Consider the following 14,337-nt stretch of genomic DNA (forward strand, 5'->3'; position numbering starts at 1 on the left):
GAGAGGGCGCCTGGGTGGCTCAGTTGGTTAAGCGACTGCCTTCGGCCCAGGTCATGATCCTGGAGTCCCAGGATCGAGTCCCGCATCGGGCTTCCTGCTCAGCAGGGAGTCTGCTTCTCCCTCTGACCCTCTTCCCTCTCATGCTTTCTATCTCTCATTCTCTCTCTCTCTCTCAAATAAATAAATCTTTAAAAAAAAAAAAAAAAAAGAGAGAAATGTAAACTTTACCTAAAAACTCAAAAACTTTCAATATAGTTGAAAATATAAATAAAATTTGACAAAAAATAAAAATATTTATTTACAACACATATGATAGATGAGGGCTTAATATTCTTTTTTTTTTACAGAAAATTCTAATAAGGGGCGCCTGGGTGGCTCAGTCAGTTGAGCGGCTGCCTTCGGCTCAGGTCATGATCTCAGGGTCCTGGGATTTAGCCCCACATTGGGCTCCCTGCTTCTCCCTCTACCTCTGCTGCTCCCCCTGCTTGTATTCTCTCTGTCAAATAAGCAAATAAAATCTTTAAAAAAAAAAAAAAAGAGTACTGCAGAGGAAGCCATGTTTTCAAAAAAAAAAAAAAAAAGAAAGAAAATCCTAATAAAATAAGAGAAACACCAACAAAAAATAGGTAAAAGCAATGTAGGAGACTCAATGCACAGAATAAAAGGTACAAATGGCCAAAAATCTCAGCAGTAATCTAAATGAAACAACAAAGATTCAGCATGTTTTAATATCAGATTTCTAGGGACGCCTGGCTGGTTCAGTCGGTTAAGCGTCTGCCTTCAACTCAGGTCATGATCCCAGAGTCCTAGGATCAAGTCCTACATCGGGCTCCCTGCTCAGCAGGAAACCTGCTTCTCCCTCTGCCTGCCACTCCCCCTGCTTGTGCACACTCTAGCTAGCTCTGACAAAGTAAATAAAATCTTAAAAAAAAATCAGATTTCTAAAGACTAAAAGTAGTAATAAGAATATTAGCTGGAATCAGAGGAAATGAACACTCTCACATACTGTTGATAGTGATGTAACTCAGAGCACCTTTCTGGAGGACAGTTTGGTAATCTGTATTAAAATTCTAACTGTACATACCATTTGACCCAGAAATTACACTTATAAAAATGTGTCCTAAGAAAATAATCAGACAAGTGTGCTTAAGCAATCTAATTGTCCATAAGCCTCAATATACAATAAAATAGTATGCAGCTTCAAAATTTGTCACTCTATATAAATCGACATAAAAAGAGGACCATGAAATAGAGTTAACTGGGGGAGAAAAAGGGATATAAGACTATTTCTATTCTGATCCTATTTTGGGTTTAAAGAACAAGTATGTGGGGGTGCCTGGGTGGCTCAGTCAATTAAGTCTCTGACTCTTGATTTCAGCTGAGGTCATGATTTCGGGGTTGTGGGATCGAGCCCTGTATCGGACTCTGCACTAGGCGTGGAGCCTGCTTGGGATTCTCTCTCTCCCTCTGACTCCCCCTGCTCACACACTCACTCTCTCTCCCTAAAAAGATTAAACTTAAAAAAAAAAAAAAGGATAAGTATGTGTATCTGAGCAGCAAAACAACCTGGAAAACTATACACAAAAGCATTACCAATAATGGTCATTTTCACTTTCTTTTTAGTTTTTTGCCTACATTTTTCCAATGAAAAACCTTTAAAAATTAGAAATTATCTTTAAAAATCAGAAAAAAAGGCTAAAAAGGTAAGAATAAACTGAATCCTATCACACTACCATACACACCAAGTTTTAAAAAGATGCACTGACCCAATAATCCCACTTCAAAAATTTTTCAAAGGAAATAATGTAGGTGCAAAGACATTGTTCATTACAGCATCATAAAGGCAAAAAACTGAAAACCTAAATGTGCAACAATTACAGTTTAAGTAAATTTGGCACAGGTCTTTATTGGAATACCTTCATTCCAAAGTGTATATTATTAAATGTAAACTATATTTTGCTAGGTGAAAAAGACAGGATACAATACACCATTTTTTTTAACCAAGAGATAACATACCTAAGCATAGATAAATTACTCAAAGTACATATGGTTTTCCAAAATGTTAACATTTTGAATAGTTGGTACTCATGATTTCAAGTATCATCTATGTGGTGATGATTCCCAAATTTTATTTTTAGTCCATAATGTTCCCCCAGAAAGCCAGATTCATATATCCAACTATATACCCTTTATTTCCAGTCAGACGTCTTAATACGTATGAGACAGTATATTCAAAATGATTTCCTAACCTTCCCTTTACCCCTGAAAAATACCCGGTCTGCCCATAGACTTCCCAATCTCAGCTCAGGGCAACTCCATTATTTGTTGTGCAAGCTTGGAGTCATCTTATAATGCACACCAAATCCATCACAAATCATGATGATTCTATATCATCACTTTCTCCTTCCATGCTGAGCACTTACTATTCCCAACATAGTATAAATTTACTTGTCTCCCCACAGAATGTAAATTAAATGAGAGCAGGGACTTTGTGCCTATGGTAGATCCTCACAATGAAGAATAACAAACCAGTACCTAACAAGCACTCAATAAATATTTGCTGAATGAATGAATATAATTTCCCATTCTCCATTTCCTCTCAAAGCCTAAAAACACAAATCCATACTGCCCAAAAAGGAAGGCTACTGGTAAGAAGAGAGTGAATTTTTAGGTGGTTCACTTACTACAGTTACTAAGGTACCTTTCTAAATTACTGTAGGTAGAAAGTGTAACAAAAACAAAAACACTTACATAGGCTATAATCCTATTTTTACTAATAAAAGAAAATTCCAAACATAGGAGGAAATAAAAGTGAGATAAAAATAATTTTTAGGGCACCTGGGTGGCTCAGTCAGTTAAGCGTTTGCCTTCACCTCGGGTCATGATCCCAGGATCCTGAGATCGAGTCCCACATCAGGCTCCCTGCTCTGAGGGGAGTCTGCTCCCTCTGCCCCACCCCCATTCGTTTTCTCTCTCTCTCTAAGAAATAAATAGATCTTAAAAAATAATAATAATTTTTAAATGGGTTGCCTTACTTTGTGCATATTGGCACTAGCCATGTGGTACGCCAGAAAATTGTACCAATACATGCAGTCCTCCTGATCTGGTGAAAGAGTATGTGGCTGGTAATGTTTCTGGAACTGAGTGATTATCTTCTTATGTAAATCCTGAAACCCAAATGAAACATTTTAGAAGACGGAAACAATTTCATAACCTAAGCATCACAATAACTACAGCTTACAAAGCTATTTAAAAATGTACAGAGAATCTACCCACAAAATACTTATTAATTACAAAAGGAAAAAATTAGTAGCCTTACAGTGGAGAAACTAGCAGGTACTACTTTAACCAAGTGATCAACTTAACATCACTGACAACAAGACATATCAACACCCTGATATGATGCACTGAGAAGGACACAACATGACTTCTGTAGTATTCTTGCCAAAAATATATAACCTTAATCTAGTCATGAGAAACCATCAGACAAACCCAAACTAAAGGACGTTATACAAAATAACTGGCTAGCACTCTTCAAAAGTGACCATAAAAGATAAAAGAAAGCAAAGAATTTTCATAGATTTGAGGAAACAAAGGAAACATGACAATTATATGCAATATGGGATCTTGATCTGAACCACAAAAAAGGCATTGGGGGAAAGCTAGCAAAATATAAATAAAATCTATGGATTAGTTAACAGTATTCTATCATTGTTAATTTTTCGGATTTGGTAACTGTATTATAGTTATATAAGATGTTAACATTGGGGGAAGCTAGATGAAGGTACATGCATAAAACTATGCTGTTTTGCAACTTTTCTATAAGCCTAAAATTATTTCAAAATTAAAAAATTTTAAAAATGTACAGAGATGAAGTACCTGAAGTTGGCTGCGATTCTTCTCTATAAGGAAATCTACTTGAAGATCATGTAAATAATAACAAAATGATTTTCCATTCCGATCACAGAATAAGAGAGACTTATTAACAAACTCCTGCAGTATGTCTTCAACTTCTTCAGTTTCCATGTCCCAGAGAAGACATAAAACCTAGAAATCATTTTAAGCATTTAATATACCACAAAACTACAATTACCAGGATTGTAGATAAGGTGTTAACACATACATCGTATCTTAAAGCCCTGATAACAGTTTCTCCTCCATTTCATATGAAAAAGCTCAACTATTCATCAAGATAGAAAAGAGAAGTCGTCAGATGCTTCTCCAGCCCAAGTCCATGATGGAAACTAAGAGCAGTGGGATTTTTACAGCCCCCCACATACACCTCAGTTACATGGGTCTTAACCTTCCTCTCTAACACCATCCTTGGTACTGTATCAAAAGTTACATGCCATAAATATCCAAGGACAAGGATTGTTGGTCCTTCTATTACCTTTGTAGGCACCTTAACATCCTTCTGAAGGATAGAAAGATCTGTGTAATAATCTTTGATGTCCTCTCTGAGCATTTCAACACTTATAGACATGGCTTCATCCAGAGCCTCATAATCATAAGATGAAGATTTCCTTATTCTCTTAAATTGCTTATTCTGAAGTTGCCTGAGGTAGTAATCCCAACGGGTGGGAAAATCACGTAAAAGTGCGCCAATTAAAGACACTACAAGAGGAGAACCTAAAAACAGAACAAAAGTCACTGTATTAATACTGTCTCATTTCAAAATTACCACTAAGAGTCACTTTATTCTTAAAAAAAAATAATTTCTGCTGCATGTTATCTAAAGTCTTAAAGTATCTATCACTCTTGGATTCTCTTTAGATATTTATTCTAAGGAAGCCATTAGAAATAAGAAATACTTCCTCTAAGGATATTCATCACAGCATTATTTAAAATTGTGAAAAATCTTAAATAATAACAGAAATGATTGAATAAATTGAAGCTACCACAATATTATGCCATTGGTAATTTTTTTCAAAAGATACTTAATGACATGAGCAAATGTTCAAGATTTGCTATATGAAAAGGCAAGACTCAAATTGTGTATACACCACTGTAATCTCAGTATTTTTTTCAAAGTTTTATATGTCTTAAAAGACTGAAAGAAATACTCTTATGGTGCTAGTAATTACCAAATTATGGGTAATTTCCTTTTTTTATCGTTTCACACATTTTTTAAATGTTTCAAAAATGGACATGCATCACCTTTATAATGAATACAAATGAAGTATTCTTTTTTAACATATTTCTTAAGTCAGTTAACTCATTTGGAGTGCCTGGGTGGCTCAGTTGGTTAAGCATCCAACTCTTGATTTCTGCTGAGGTCATGATCTCAGAGTCCTGAGATCAAGCCCTGGGTGTGGCTCCCCACTGAGTGGGGAATTGGCTTCCCCCCCCCTTTGCCCCTACCCCCTTGTGCACATGTGCGCGCATTCTCTCTCTCAAATAATCTTTTTTAAAAAAAATGTCAATTAACTCAGGGCACCTGGGTGGCTCAGTTGTTAAATCTCTGCCTTCGGGTCAGGTCACGATCCCAGGGTCCTGGGATTGAGCCCCACATCGGGCTCCCTACTCAGGCGGGAAGCCTGCTTCTCCCTCTGCCACTCCCCTTGCTTGTGTTCCTGCTTTCACTATCTCTCTCTCTGTCAAATAAATAAAAAGCTTTAAAAAAAAAAAAGTCAACTCAAAACCAAGTATCTATTTGATGGCAAAAAGAAACAACAAGGTCTACTGAAGTATTAACAATAGTGGAAGAAGTAATATTAAGAGGTGATAGATGTGACTATATAAAATTTTAAATTTCTGTATGTCAAATAAATACTACAAATGAAATTAAAAAGCAGACAAAAAACTAGAGGAAAGTATTTGCAAAAATATGGCAAAGAGCTAATAGCTTCAATAGTTAGAATGCCTAAAAATCAATTAAAAATACTTCTATCACAAAGAAAAATTGAGTCAAGGATAATTTCTTAAAATGCAAATATTCAATAAGCCAGTAAAAAGTTTAACTTCACTAATAAAAAATGCAAATTAAGAGGATAACACCAGGGGTGCCTTGGTGGCTCAGTTGGTTAAGTGACTGCCTTCAGCTCAGGTCATGATCTCAGGGTCCTGGGATGGAGGCCCGCATTGGGCTCCTTGTTCGGTGGGAAGCCTGCTTCTCCCTTTCCCACTCCCCCTGCTTGTGTTCCCTCTCTCGCTCTCTCTCTGTCAAATAAATAAATAAAATCTTTAAAAAAAAAAAAAAAGGATAATACCAGTTTTTATCTATCAAATTAGAATACTATTTTTATAAAATTCCAACCAAAAAATGTAAAACTCTGATTCTCACTATATTTTTTATCCTTTGGCAGAAGTCATGTCTTCATCTAACCCTTCCCACTAACATATTATGGGTGTTCATTAAATATTATTCTAGTGAATAAATGAATACCAAAATATTATTATCTACTTAGGGTGTCAGAGAAGAACCTAAAATACTAAATATTCTAGTAAAGTTTCTGGATGTTCATGCGCTAAATTATCATATTCAGTAGCTTAATTTATAAAAGGGCAAAATTAATATCTCTATAATTCCTTCATACACAAAATAACCACACCTTTACATTCTTTTATAATACTGTGAGCTTGCTCTGGCAAATCTGCTTTCTTCATATTAACAAAAAGGGATAAAATTTCAAGTCCTTTTTCTTTTCCTAAGCCACTCTCCACAGAGACTACGTATTTAGGACCTGCAACAAAATCACAAGATATAATTAGTAATTTGGTTTAAGTATATTTAAATCTAATTGAATTAAAATATAAGGGAAGTAAAAAGTAAATTAATCCTTACCCATTACTGAATCTGTAACACTCTTGTCTCTGGTTGTAAGGAGAATTTGACACTGATTGTCAAAAGCTTTTAATACCCAAGGATCCCAAACATCATCCAAGATCAACAGAGACCTGATTTAAAAAAAAAAACTGTATTGAATCACTAATGACATTTATTAATTTAAGCATCTTTTAAAAAAGGATAATGTGGGCGCCTGGGTGGCTCAGTCGTTAAGCATCTGCCTTCAGCTCAGTTCATGATCCCAGAGTCCTGGGATCGAGTCCCACATCGGGCTCCCTGCTCGGCAGGAAGCCTGCTTCTCCCTGTCCCACTCCCCCTGCTTGTGTTCCCTCTCTCGCTGTGTCTCTCTCTGTCAAATAAATAAAACCTTTAAAAAAATAAAAATAAAAAAGGATGATGTCACCAATGTCCTAAAATTTACAAAATAAAGATGTCTATTCATGGCTCTTCCTCTTTTCTTTGCTATATTCCTTTCACAATATACTGAATCAAATAAGGAAAAAAAAATTAGAGATTTTCCTCTCTTCCCACCCCAAAACAATGAATGCATTTTAAAGTCAGGGAACCTATAAAAAGTGAACTGTGTGTACCATGCTGGTGTTAAAAATTGGCTGTCGATACTTAAAAAAAGTATCCAAGTAATGAGATTTTTCTAATTCACTTTTAAAGCACCAGAACTAAATGAGAACTGGGCTCAGGTTAGCTAAAGTCAATCATATAAAAATAACGATATCTGAGGGATTCCTGGGTGGCTCAGTAGGTTAAGTGTCTGCCTTCAAGGTCATGATCCCAGAGTCCTCGGATGGAGTCCCGCATCGGGCTCCCTGCTCAGTGGGGAGCCTGCTTCTCCCTCTGCCTGCCACTCCCCCTGCTTATGCTCTCTGTCAAATAAATAAATAAAATCTTAAAAAAAAATTAAAAACTAAAACGATATTTGACCATTTTTTTTAAAGTTTTATTTTCTCCAGCTAACTTTTTTTTTTAAAGATTTTATTTATTTATTCATGAGAGACAGAGGGAGAGAAAGAGAGAAGCAGAGGGAGAAGCAGGCTCCCAAGGAGCAGGGAGCCCGATGTGGGACTCGATCCCAGGACCCTGGGATCACGACCTGAGCCGAAGGCAGACGCTTAACCATCCGAGCCACCCAGGCGCCCCTATTTGACCATTTTTTACCTACAAAACTAGCAATTTCATATGTTCCAACCTGATATAATGCACTAGCAAGACTATTACCCTTCATTTGGTACACTAGTGGGGTTTTTCCCATCCATAAATCAGTTTGTTTATTCCTAATGACAAAGAACCTCTGTGTCAATTCTTGATTTGTTTCTCCAAAAACTTTTTTGAACTCAGCAGAACAGATGGAGAAAAAATACAACTAAAAGATGATAGCATAATTATACACTAGCATTTTTATCCTAGTGGCACACTACTTCTGTGCACTATAAAAAAAAGATTCTGGGTACACATACAGATCGGAAATTGCAAAAGTATAAACCAAAATGCTGCTGAGAGAGAAACAAAAAGGATGACTTTATAAGCCATGGTCTGATATATCTGATAGCATTTACAATATTTTCCTAAATAGTAATCACTTTTATTTTCATAGAGAAGGGAAGCAGGACTAGGGAAGAGTTACTGCACAAGAAAAGAGGTAATATCTAGTGGTCTTGAGGCCCCTGGGGGGTTCAGTCAGTTAAGCGCCTGACTCTTGATTGCAGCTCAGGTCATGATCTCAGGGTTGTGAGATCGAGCAGAGTCAGGCTCCATGCTGGGTGTGGAGCCTGCTTGAGATGCTTTCTCTTTCTCTCTCTCTCTCTCTCTCTCTCTCTCCCTCTGCTCCTTCCCCACCCCTATCTAACAAAGCAAAACAAAACAAAACATAATGGTCTAAATCCCATTTCCTCCAGGAAAATCAATACCAGTGGCTACCAAGGGGAGGGAGCAGTAACAGAAGGATTTGGAAGAGAAAGAAGCCAGAGAGAAAAGAGCTTGTCCTCTGTAGAATCACCTAAGAGGCTTTTCCCAAATTACTACTCTCACCGAATATTCTGATATTAATCCCCTTACCAATTTAAGAATCACTCAGCCACTGCTACATATGAAAGTGTAGTGCATTGTCAGCTGCACCAAGGCATTAAAAAAAACATTTAGAGCCATTACCTAATTCTCACCCAATTTACTGGTGAACTCCCAAGGAAGGCTTTATTCATCTTTGTACTTGCAAGCACTTGACCAAGAAACTGGCACAACACTCAATGTTGGTTAAATTAACTAATGGTTAAATGAACCGAATGGCTATTAGATCAGGGAGATCAAAATGTTGATTGAATCCCAGTTGATTAACTACCGATGGTTACACTGTTAACAGAAGCAGCAAGGAAGCTACTGTCTCCCTTCTGGCTAATGAAAACTGTGAAACAGTTGATAACAGTGCCTGGCACATAATTATAATATTTATTGAATGAATTAAAATAAAACAAACTCTTCAAGTTCACAGAAGTTTTATACACACACACACACACACACACACACACTCACACACACTCACACACACCCCAAAACTAAGACAACAGAAGGGTTCCATTAATAATCCTTTTACCAGGTGCCTACATTTATTCTGTCTCTTGTTCAATGTTATCCATTAGAAATAACAGATTCAAGGTAAGAAGCCTGCATTTCCTAGCAAAGACCCCTCACAAACTCACCTACTTAAGAAATACTTCTTGAGCACTTCAGTGGTATATAAGAGACAACATGGTGGGTAGGTGCAAAGAAAAGTAGCAATTTCAGGCCAGTGGCAGCCATTTTTTAATATAAGACAAAGAACAGCAGAAAAGCAATGCTTCACTCCTAGATCTCTATTGAAAAGCAAGAAAAGATATGATGTTCTTGAAATGTCAGTAGTTAAATCTCACTGGGACTTCATGCACCAACTAAATTTGATTATCTGTACCTTGGGTGTTTGCGCAGCATCAGAATGCGAAGACGGTCTTTAGCCTCTTCAATATTGAGTGGAAGCCTCTGAGAGAAACTCTCATCTTGATCCAACCGTGTGCAAAGATTCTGCAATTTCATCAGAAGTCCAGATTTGTCTTGTTTCCCAACTGAAACCCAGTGCACACCCCCTGGGAAACAACCTAGTGAAGAAAATAATAATAAACTTAGGGCCCTTGAACAAGAGTCCTCCTTTGAAAGATTTTTGTGATAAATAGCAGATTTGTTTCAATTTTCAATCTTATCTTCAATTTCTCTTGATTCAGGGTATACATTTTGCTTATGGAGTACTGTTGAGCTTTATAACCTGAATCTAACAAAAGCTGAAGATGTGAAGAAACTGAAGTTTGAAATAAATCTGCTATTTATCAGTAAAATCTTACCAAACAAAAATTTAGTCTTAGTCCTATGTCATCAATGATCACTGTACAACATAGTTTCTCACCTTAGTACTCTTAACATTTTGGGCCAGATAATTCTTTGTTGTAAGGAACTTTCCTATGCACTGCAGGATGTTTAACAGTAGTCTCCTGGCTTCTACCCACCAGATGCTAGTAGCACTCCCCCACCCTGGTTATGACAACCAAAGATATCTCCAAACATTGTCAAAATGTCCCTTTTGGGGCAAAATCACCTCTGACTGAGAACCACTGATATCCAGGAACACATAACTCCTTCATTATGGTTCTCATATAGAAACTTAAAGTAAGAAGTTAGGTTCAAGTCTGGCTCTACTGCTTACTAGCTATGCAATCTTTAACAAATCACTTAACCTCATGTTCATTTATTATACCGGAATACGATTATTTACCTTACCTATTTCAGAGTTACTGTGAGAAATTAATGATATAACATATGTGAATTTGCTATGTCAACTTTAAGGGTTTATAACAGACAGGATTATTAGTGATATGAATCTGAGAGCACCTTGCAAATATTAAGCTCTGAATGAGTAGGCACCATATAAGAATGGACATTATTACTATCAACTGTTATCATCATTATCATTGTTAATTAAGCCACAGTATATCGTAAAATACATATTTTTACTTACATAGGTATCAAGAGCCAAAAATCTTAGGACTTCATAGACTATACTTCATCAGTTCCCCACATCAATACAAAAAAATGCTAGAGGAGTCCCTATGTGTAAAATACGGTGAGCAGTAGCATTATTAGAACATACCAGTGTCATTAACCATAAAGATTTATATCATGTGATTGTAAATAGTATAAGAAAAAGCAAAAAATAAATAAAAGATAAATGAGTTATAATATACCAAAGGGCAATCTATTTACTGGTATTCACAAATAATTAACTACAAAAATCACTATTTTAAAAGTTTAATCATCCAAAAGAAAGATTTGTGTATACGCAAAGACCTATTTATGACATATTTATTGAGCACTATTCTAAGAGTTCTACATATTAATCTTTATTTAATCCACATATTAAACTATAAAGCAGACACTATTATTTTTTTTAAGTAGGCTCCACGCCCAGCAGGGAGCCCAGTGCGGAGCTAAAACTCACAACCCTGAGATGAGACCTGAGGTGAGATCAAGAGACAAGACACTTAACCGACTGAGCCACCCAAGTGCCCCACAAGCAGACACTATTATTATCCCCATTCTACAGAGGGAACTGAGGTATAGGAAGGTTGAGTAATTTGTCCAAGGTTACAAAATTAATAAAGCAGAGCTGGGATTCAAACTCCAGCACCAATGCTCAACTTCTAAACTATTCTGCCTCCTCAAGGATATTCACTGCAGCATTGTTTGCAACAGGAAAAAGCTGGAAACAACCTGTAATGTCCATCTTAACCACTTCTTCCCAAGCCTGAGGCAGGCCCAACTGAAAAAGGAGAAAACCTTATACATAAATGAGGTCTGGAGTATTAAACAGGACTTGACATTTTAATTACTGAAATTAAGATTGTTGGAATGCAAATTGGTACAGTCACTGTGGAAAACAGTATGGAGATTCCTCAAAAAGTTAAAAATAGAACTACCCTGTGGCGCCTGGGTGGCTCAGTAGGTTAAGCATCTGCCTTCAGCTTGGGTCATGACCCTGGAGTCCTGGGATTGAGCCCTACACTGGGCTCCCTGCTCAGTGGGGAGTCTGCTTCTCCCTCTCCCTTTGCCCACCCCCATGCTCGCTCTCTCCCTCTCTCTCAAATAAATAAAATCTTTAAAAAAAGAAATAGAACGAGGGGCGCCTGGGTGGCTCAGTCGTTGAGCGTCTGCCTTTGGCTCAGGTCATGGTCCCGGGGTCCTGGGATCAGGCCCTGCATCGGGCTTCCTGCTCCACGGGAGGCCTGCTTCTCCCTCTCCCACTCCCCCTGCTTGCGTTCCCTCTCTCACTGTTTCTCTCTGTCAAATGAATAAATAAAATCTTAAAAAAAAAAAAAAAAAAAAAAGAAAGAAATAGAATGACCCTATGATCCAGCATGGCACTACTGGGTATTAACCCAAAGAATACAAAAACAGTAATTCAAAGGGATACATGCACACCTATGTTTATAGCAGCATTATTTACAACAGCCAAGATACGGAAGCAGCCCAAGTGTCTACTGATTAACGAATGGATAAAGATGTGGTATATATACACAATGGAATATTATTCAGCCATAAAAAAGAAATCTTATCATTTGCAATGACATGGATGGAGCTAGAGAATATAACACTAAGCGAAATAAATCAGAGAAAGAAAAATACCATAGGATTTCATGCATACGTGGAATTTAAGAAACAAAACAAATAAGCAAAGGGAAAAAAAAAAGCGAGACTAACCAAGAAACTGACTCTTAACTACAGAAAACAAACTGATGATTACCAGAGGGGAGGGGGAGAGGGGGATGAGTTAAATAGGTAATGGGGATTAAGGAGTGCACTTGTCCTGAATGACGTATGGACTTATTGAATCGCTCTATTGTACACCTGAAACTAATATAACCCTATAAAAAATAAAGTCACACAACGAAAAAAAGTAAATAAAAAGATAAGTGTGGGGGTGCCTGGGTGGCTCAGTAAGCTAAGCATCTGCTTTCGGCTCAGGTCATGATCTCAGGGTCCTGGGATCGAGCCCTGCATCGGGATCTCTGCTCAGCGGGGAGTCTGCTTCTCCCTCTCCCTCTACCCCTGCTCATGTGCTCTTTCTCTCGCTCACTCTGACTCTCAAATAAATAAAATCTTAGGGGCACCTGGGTGGCTCAGTCATTAAGCGTCTGCCTTCGGCTCAGGTCATGATACCCGGGTCCTGGGATCAAGCCCCACATCCGGCTCCCTGCTCAGCGGGAAGCCTGCTTCTCCCTCTCCCGCTCCCCCTGCTTGTGTTCTCTCTCTCTGACAAATAAATAAATAAAATCTTTAAAAAAAAAAAAAAAACCTAGGCCTGAGCCTAAGAGGAGGCTGATGAGAAAAACAGTTAGGATATTATGGAATCAAGGGGTAAGTCTTGATAGGTGAGAAAACTATAGTAGTGAACTTAAATAGAATAGATGGAGATGGGCAAAGAGTAGAACAGACTGTTTTAACATTGAGATTTCAAAAGTGGTATCATTTCTGGTATTGAGAAGGACAAGGGGTCTACGGCCATACCACCCTGAACGCGCCCGATCTCGTCTGATCTCGGAAGCTAAGCAGGGTCGGGCCTGGTTAGTACTTGGATGGGAGAAGGACAAGGGTCCAGTCTGTGATCAGGAAGTATATGGATAAAGGGAAGTAAAGAAAATGGTTATATAGACATCAAGAAACTGAGAGGCCAAGGTTTTGGATGACTCATCCACAGAAATATGGATATCTTACTAAGAGTGTCAACAGAAGAACTTAAATTTATAACTAAGAACTTCAATCAACAATGAATGAGAGCAATACCATAACTCGGAAAGATCAGAGAACTCAACCTCAAAGGACAGACTTTAGCTGGAGAAGGCAGTATTAATGGTCTGGATGTGGCAACAGAAAAGCATGGACAACATCCACCCATTTCCTTGTGCGGAAATATGTGGGATGTAAAGGAAAAAAAGTTGCCATACCACGGAACTACGGAGAATGTGGTATCCTCTGAGAATTGTCCAATTTCAGATAAGGAAGGAGATAAACGTTCCAAGAACAGGTTGATAAGATAGAAAAGTACCTTGATCACAGAGAAGGAATCTAGAGGGTAAGACAGAAAAGCTTGGGAATGAGAGGAGGAAACCTAGATCAGAACTGACAATGTACTGAGTACTAATTGCATAAGAATCTAAAAAATAACAAATGACCAGGAAACAGAGAACTCTGGAGGAACAAAGGTAAAGATAGTGCTGTGAAGCACGGTTTGATTATCACTGAAAGCTTCCGGAAGTTCCCTTAGACTTCCTTCAGTGTAAGTCAACATTTATGAAACAGTAAATCCCTTAGGTTTCCCTTAGTGTTATACCTGTGTTCTTTGTGTGCACAGGTTTGTAAATGCAAAGGAAAAAAGCTTGGAAAAATTCACTCTAAACTGTTAACCTCTGTTGGATTTAGAATTTAGGAGAAAAGGAAGAAAGGCAGGTGTAAAGAATTTT

At 37.7% G+C, this 14,337-nt stretch overlaps 1 protein-coding gene across 5 annotated transcripts in view; it reads right to left on the minus strand.

The window, feature by feature from the left end:
- APAF1 (apoptotic peptidase activating factor 1) overlaps positions 1-14,337 on the minus strand; it is a 90,946-nt gene that overhangs the window by 63,136 nt on the left and 13,473 nt on the right. For all 5 annotated transcript variants that reach the window (XM_073900459.1, XM_025882345.2, XM_025882344.2 and 2 more), the window contains 6 exons: positions 9,744-9,927; positions 6,785-6,897; positions 6,552-6,683; positions 4,391-4,629; positions 3,880-4,047; positions 3,036-3,167 (listed from right to left, as the gene is read on the minus strand). In XM_073900459.1, coding sequence (XP_073756560.1) covers positions 3,036-3,167; positions 3,880-4,047; positions 4,391-4,629; positions 6,552-6,683; positions 6,785-6,897; positions 9,744-9,927 — 968 coding nt within the window. The remainder of the gene's footprint in view (positions 1-3,035; positions 3,168-3,879; positions 4,048-4,390; positions 4,630-6,551; positions 6,684-6,784; positions 6,898-9,743; positions 9,928-14,337) is intronic.

This window comes from Callorhinus ursinus, unplaced genomic scaffold (genome assembly GCF_003265705.2).
Source record: "Callorhinus ursinus isolate GAN/ISIS: 27379988/994484 unplaced genomic scaffold, GSC_fseal_2.0 scaffold14, whole genome shotgun sequence".
Classification (NCBI taxonomy): Eukaryota; Metazoa; Chordata; class Mammalia; order Carnivora; family Otariidae; genus Callorhinus; species Callorhinus ursinus.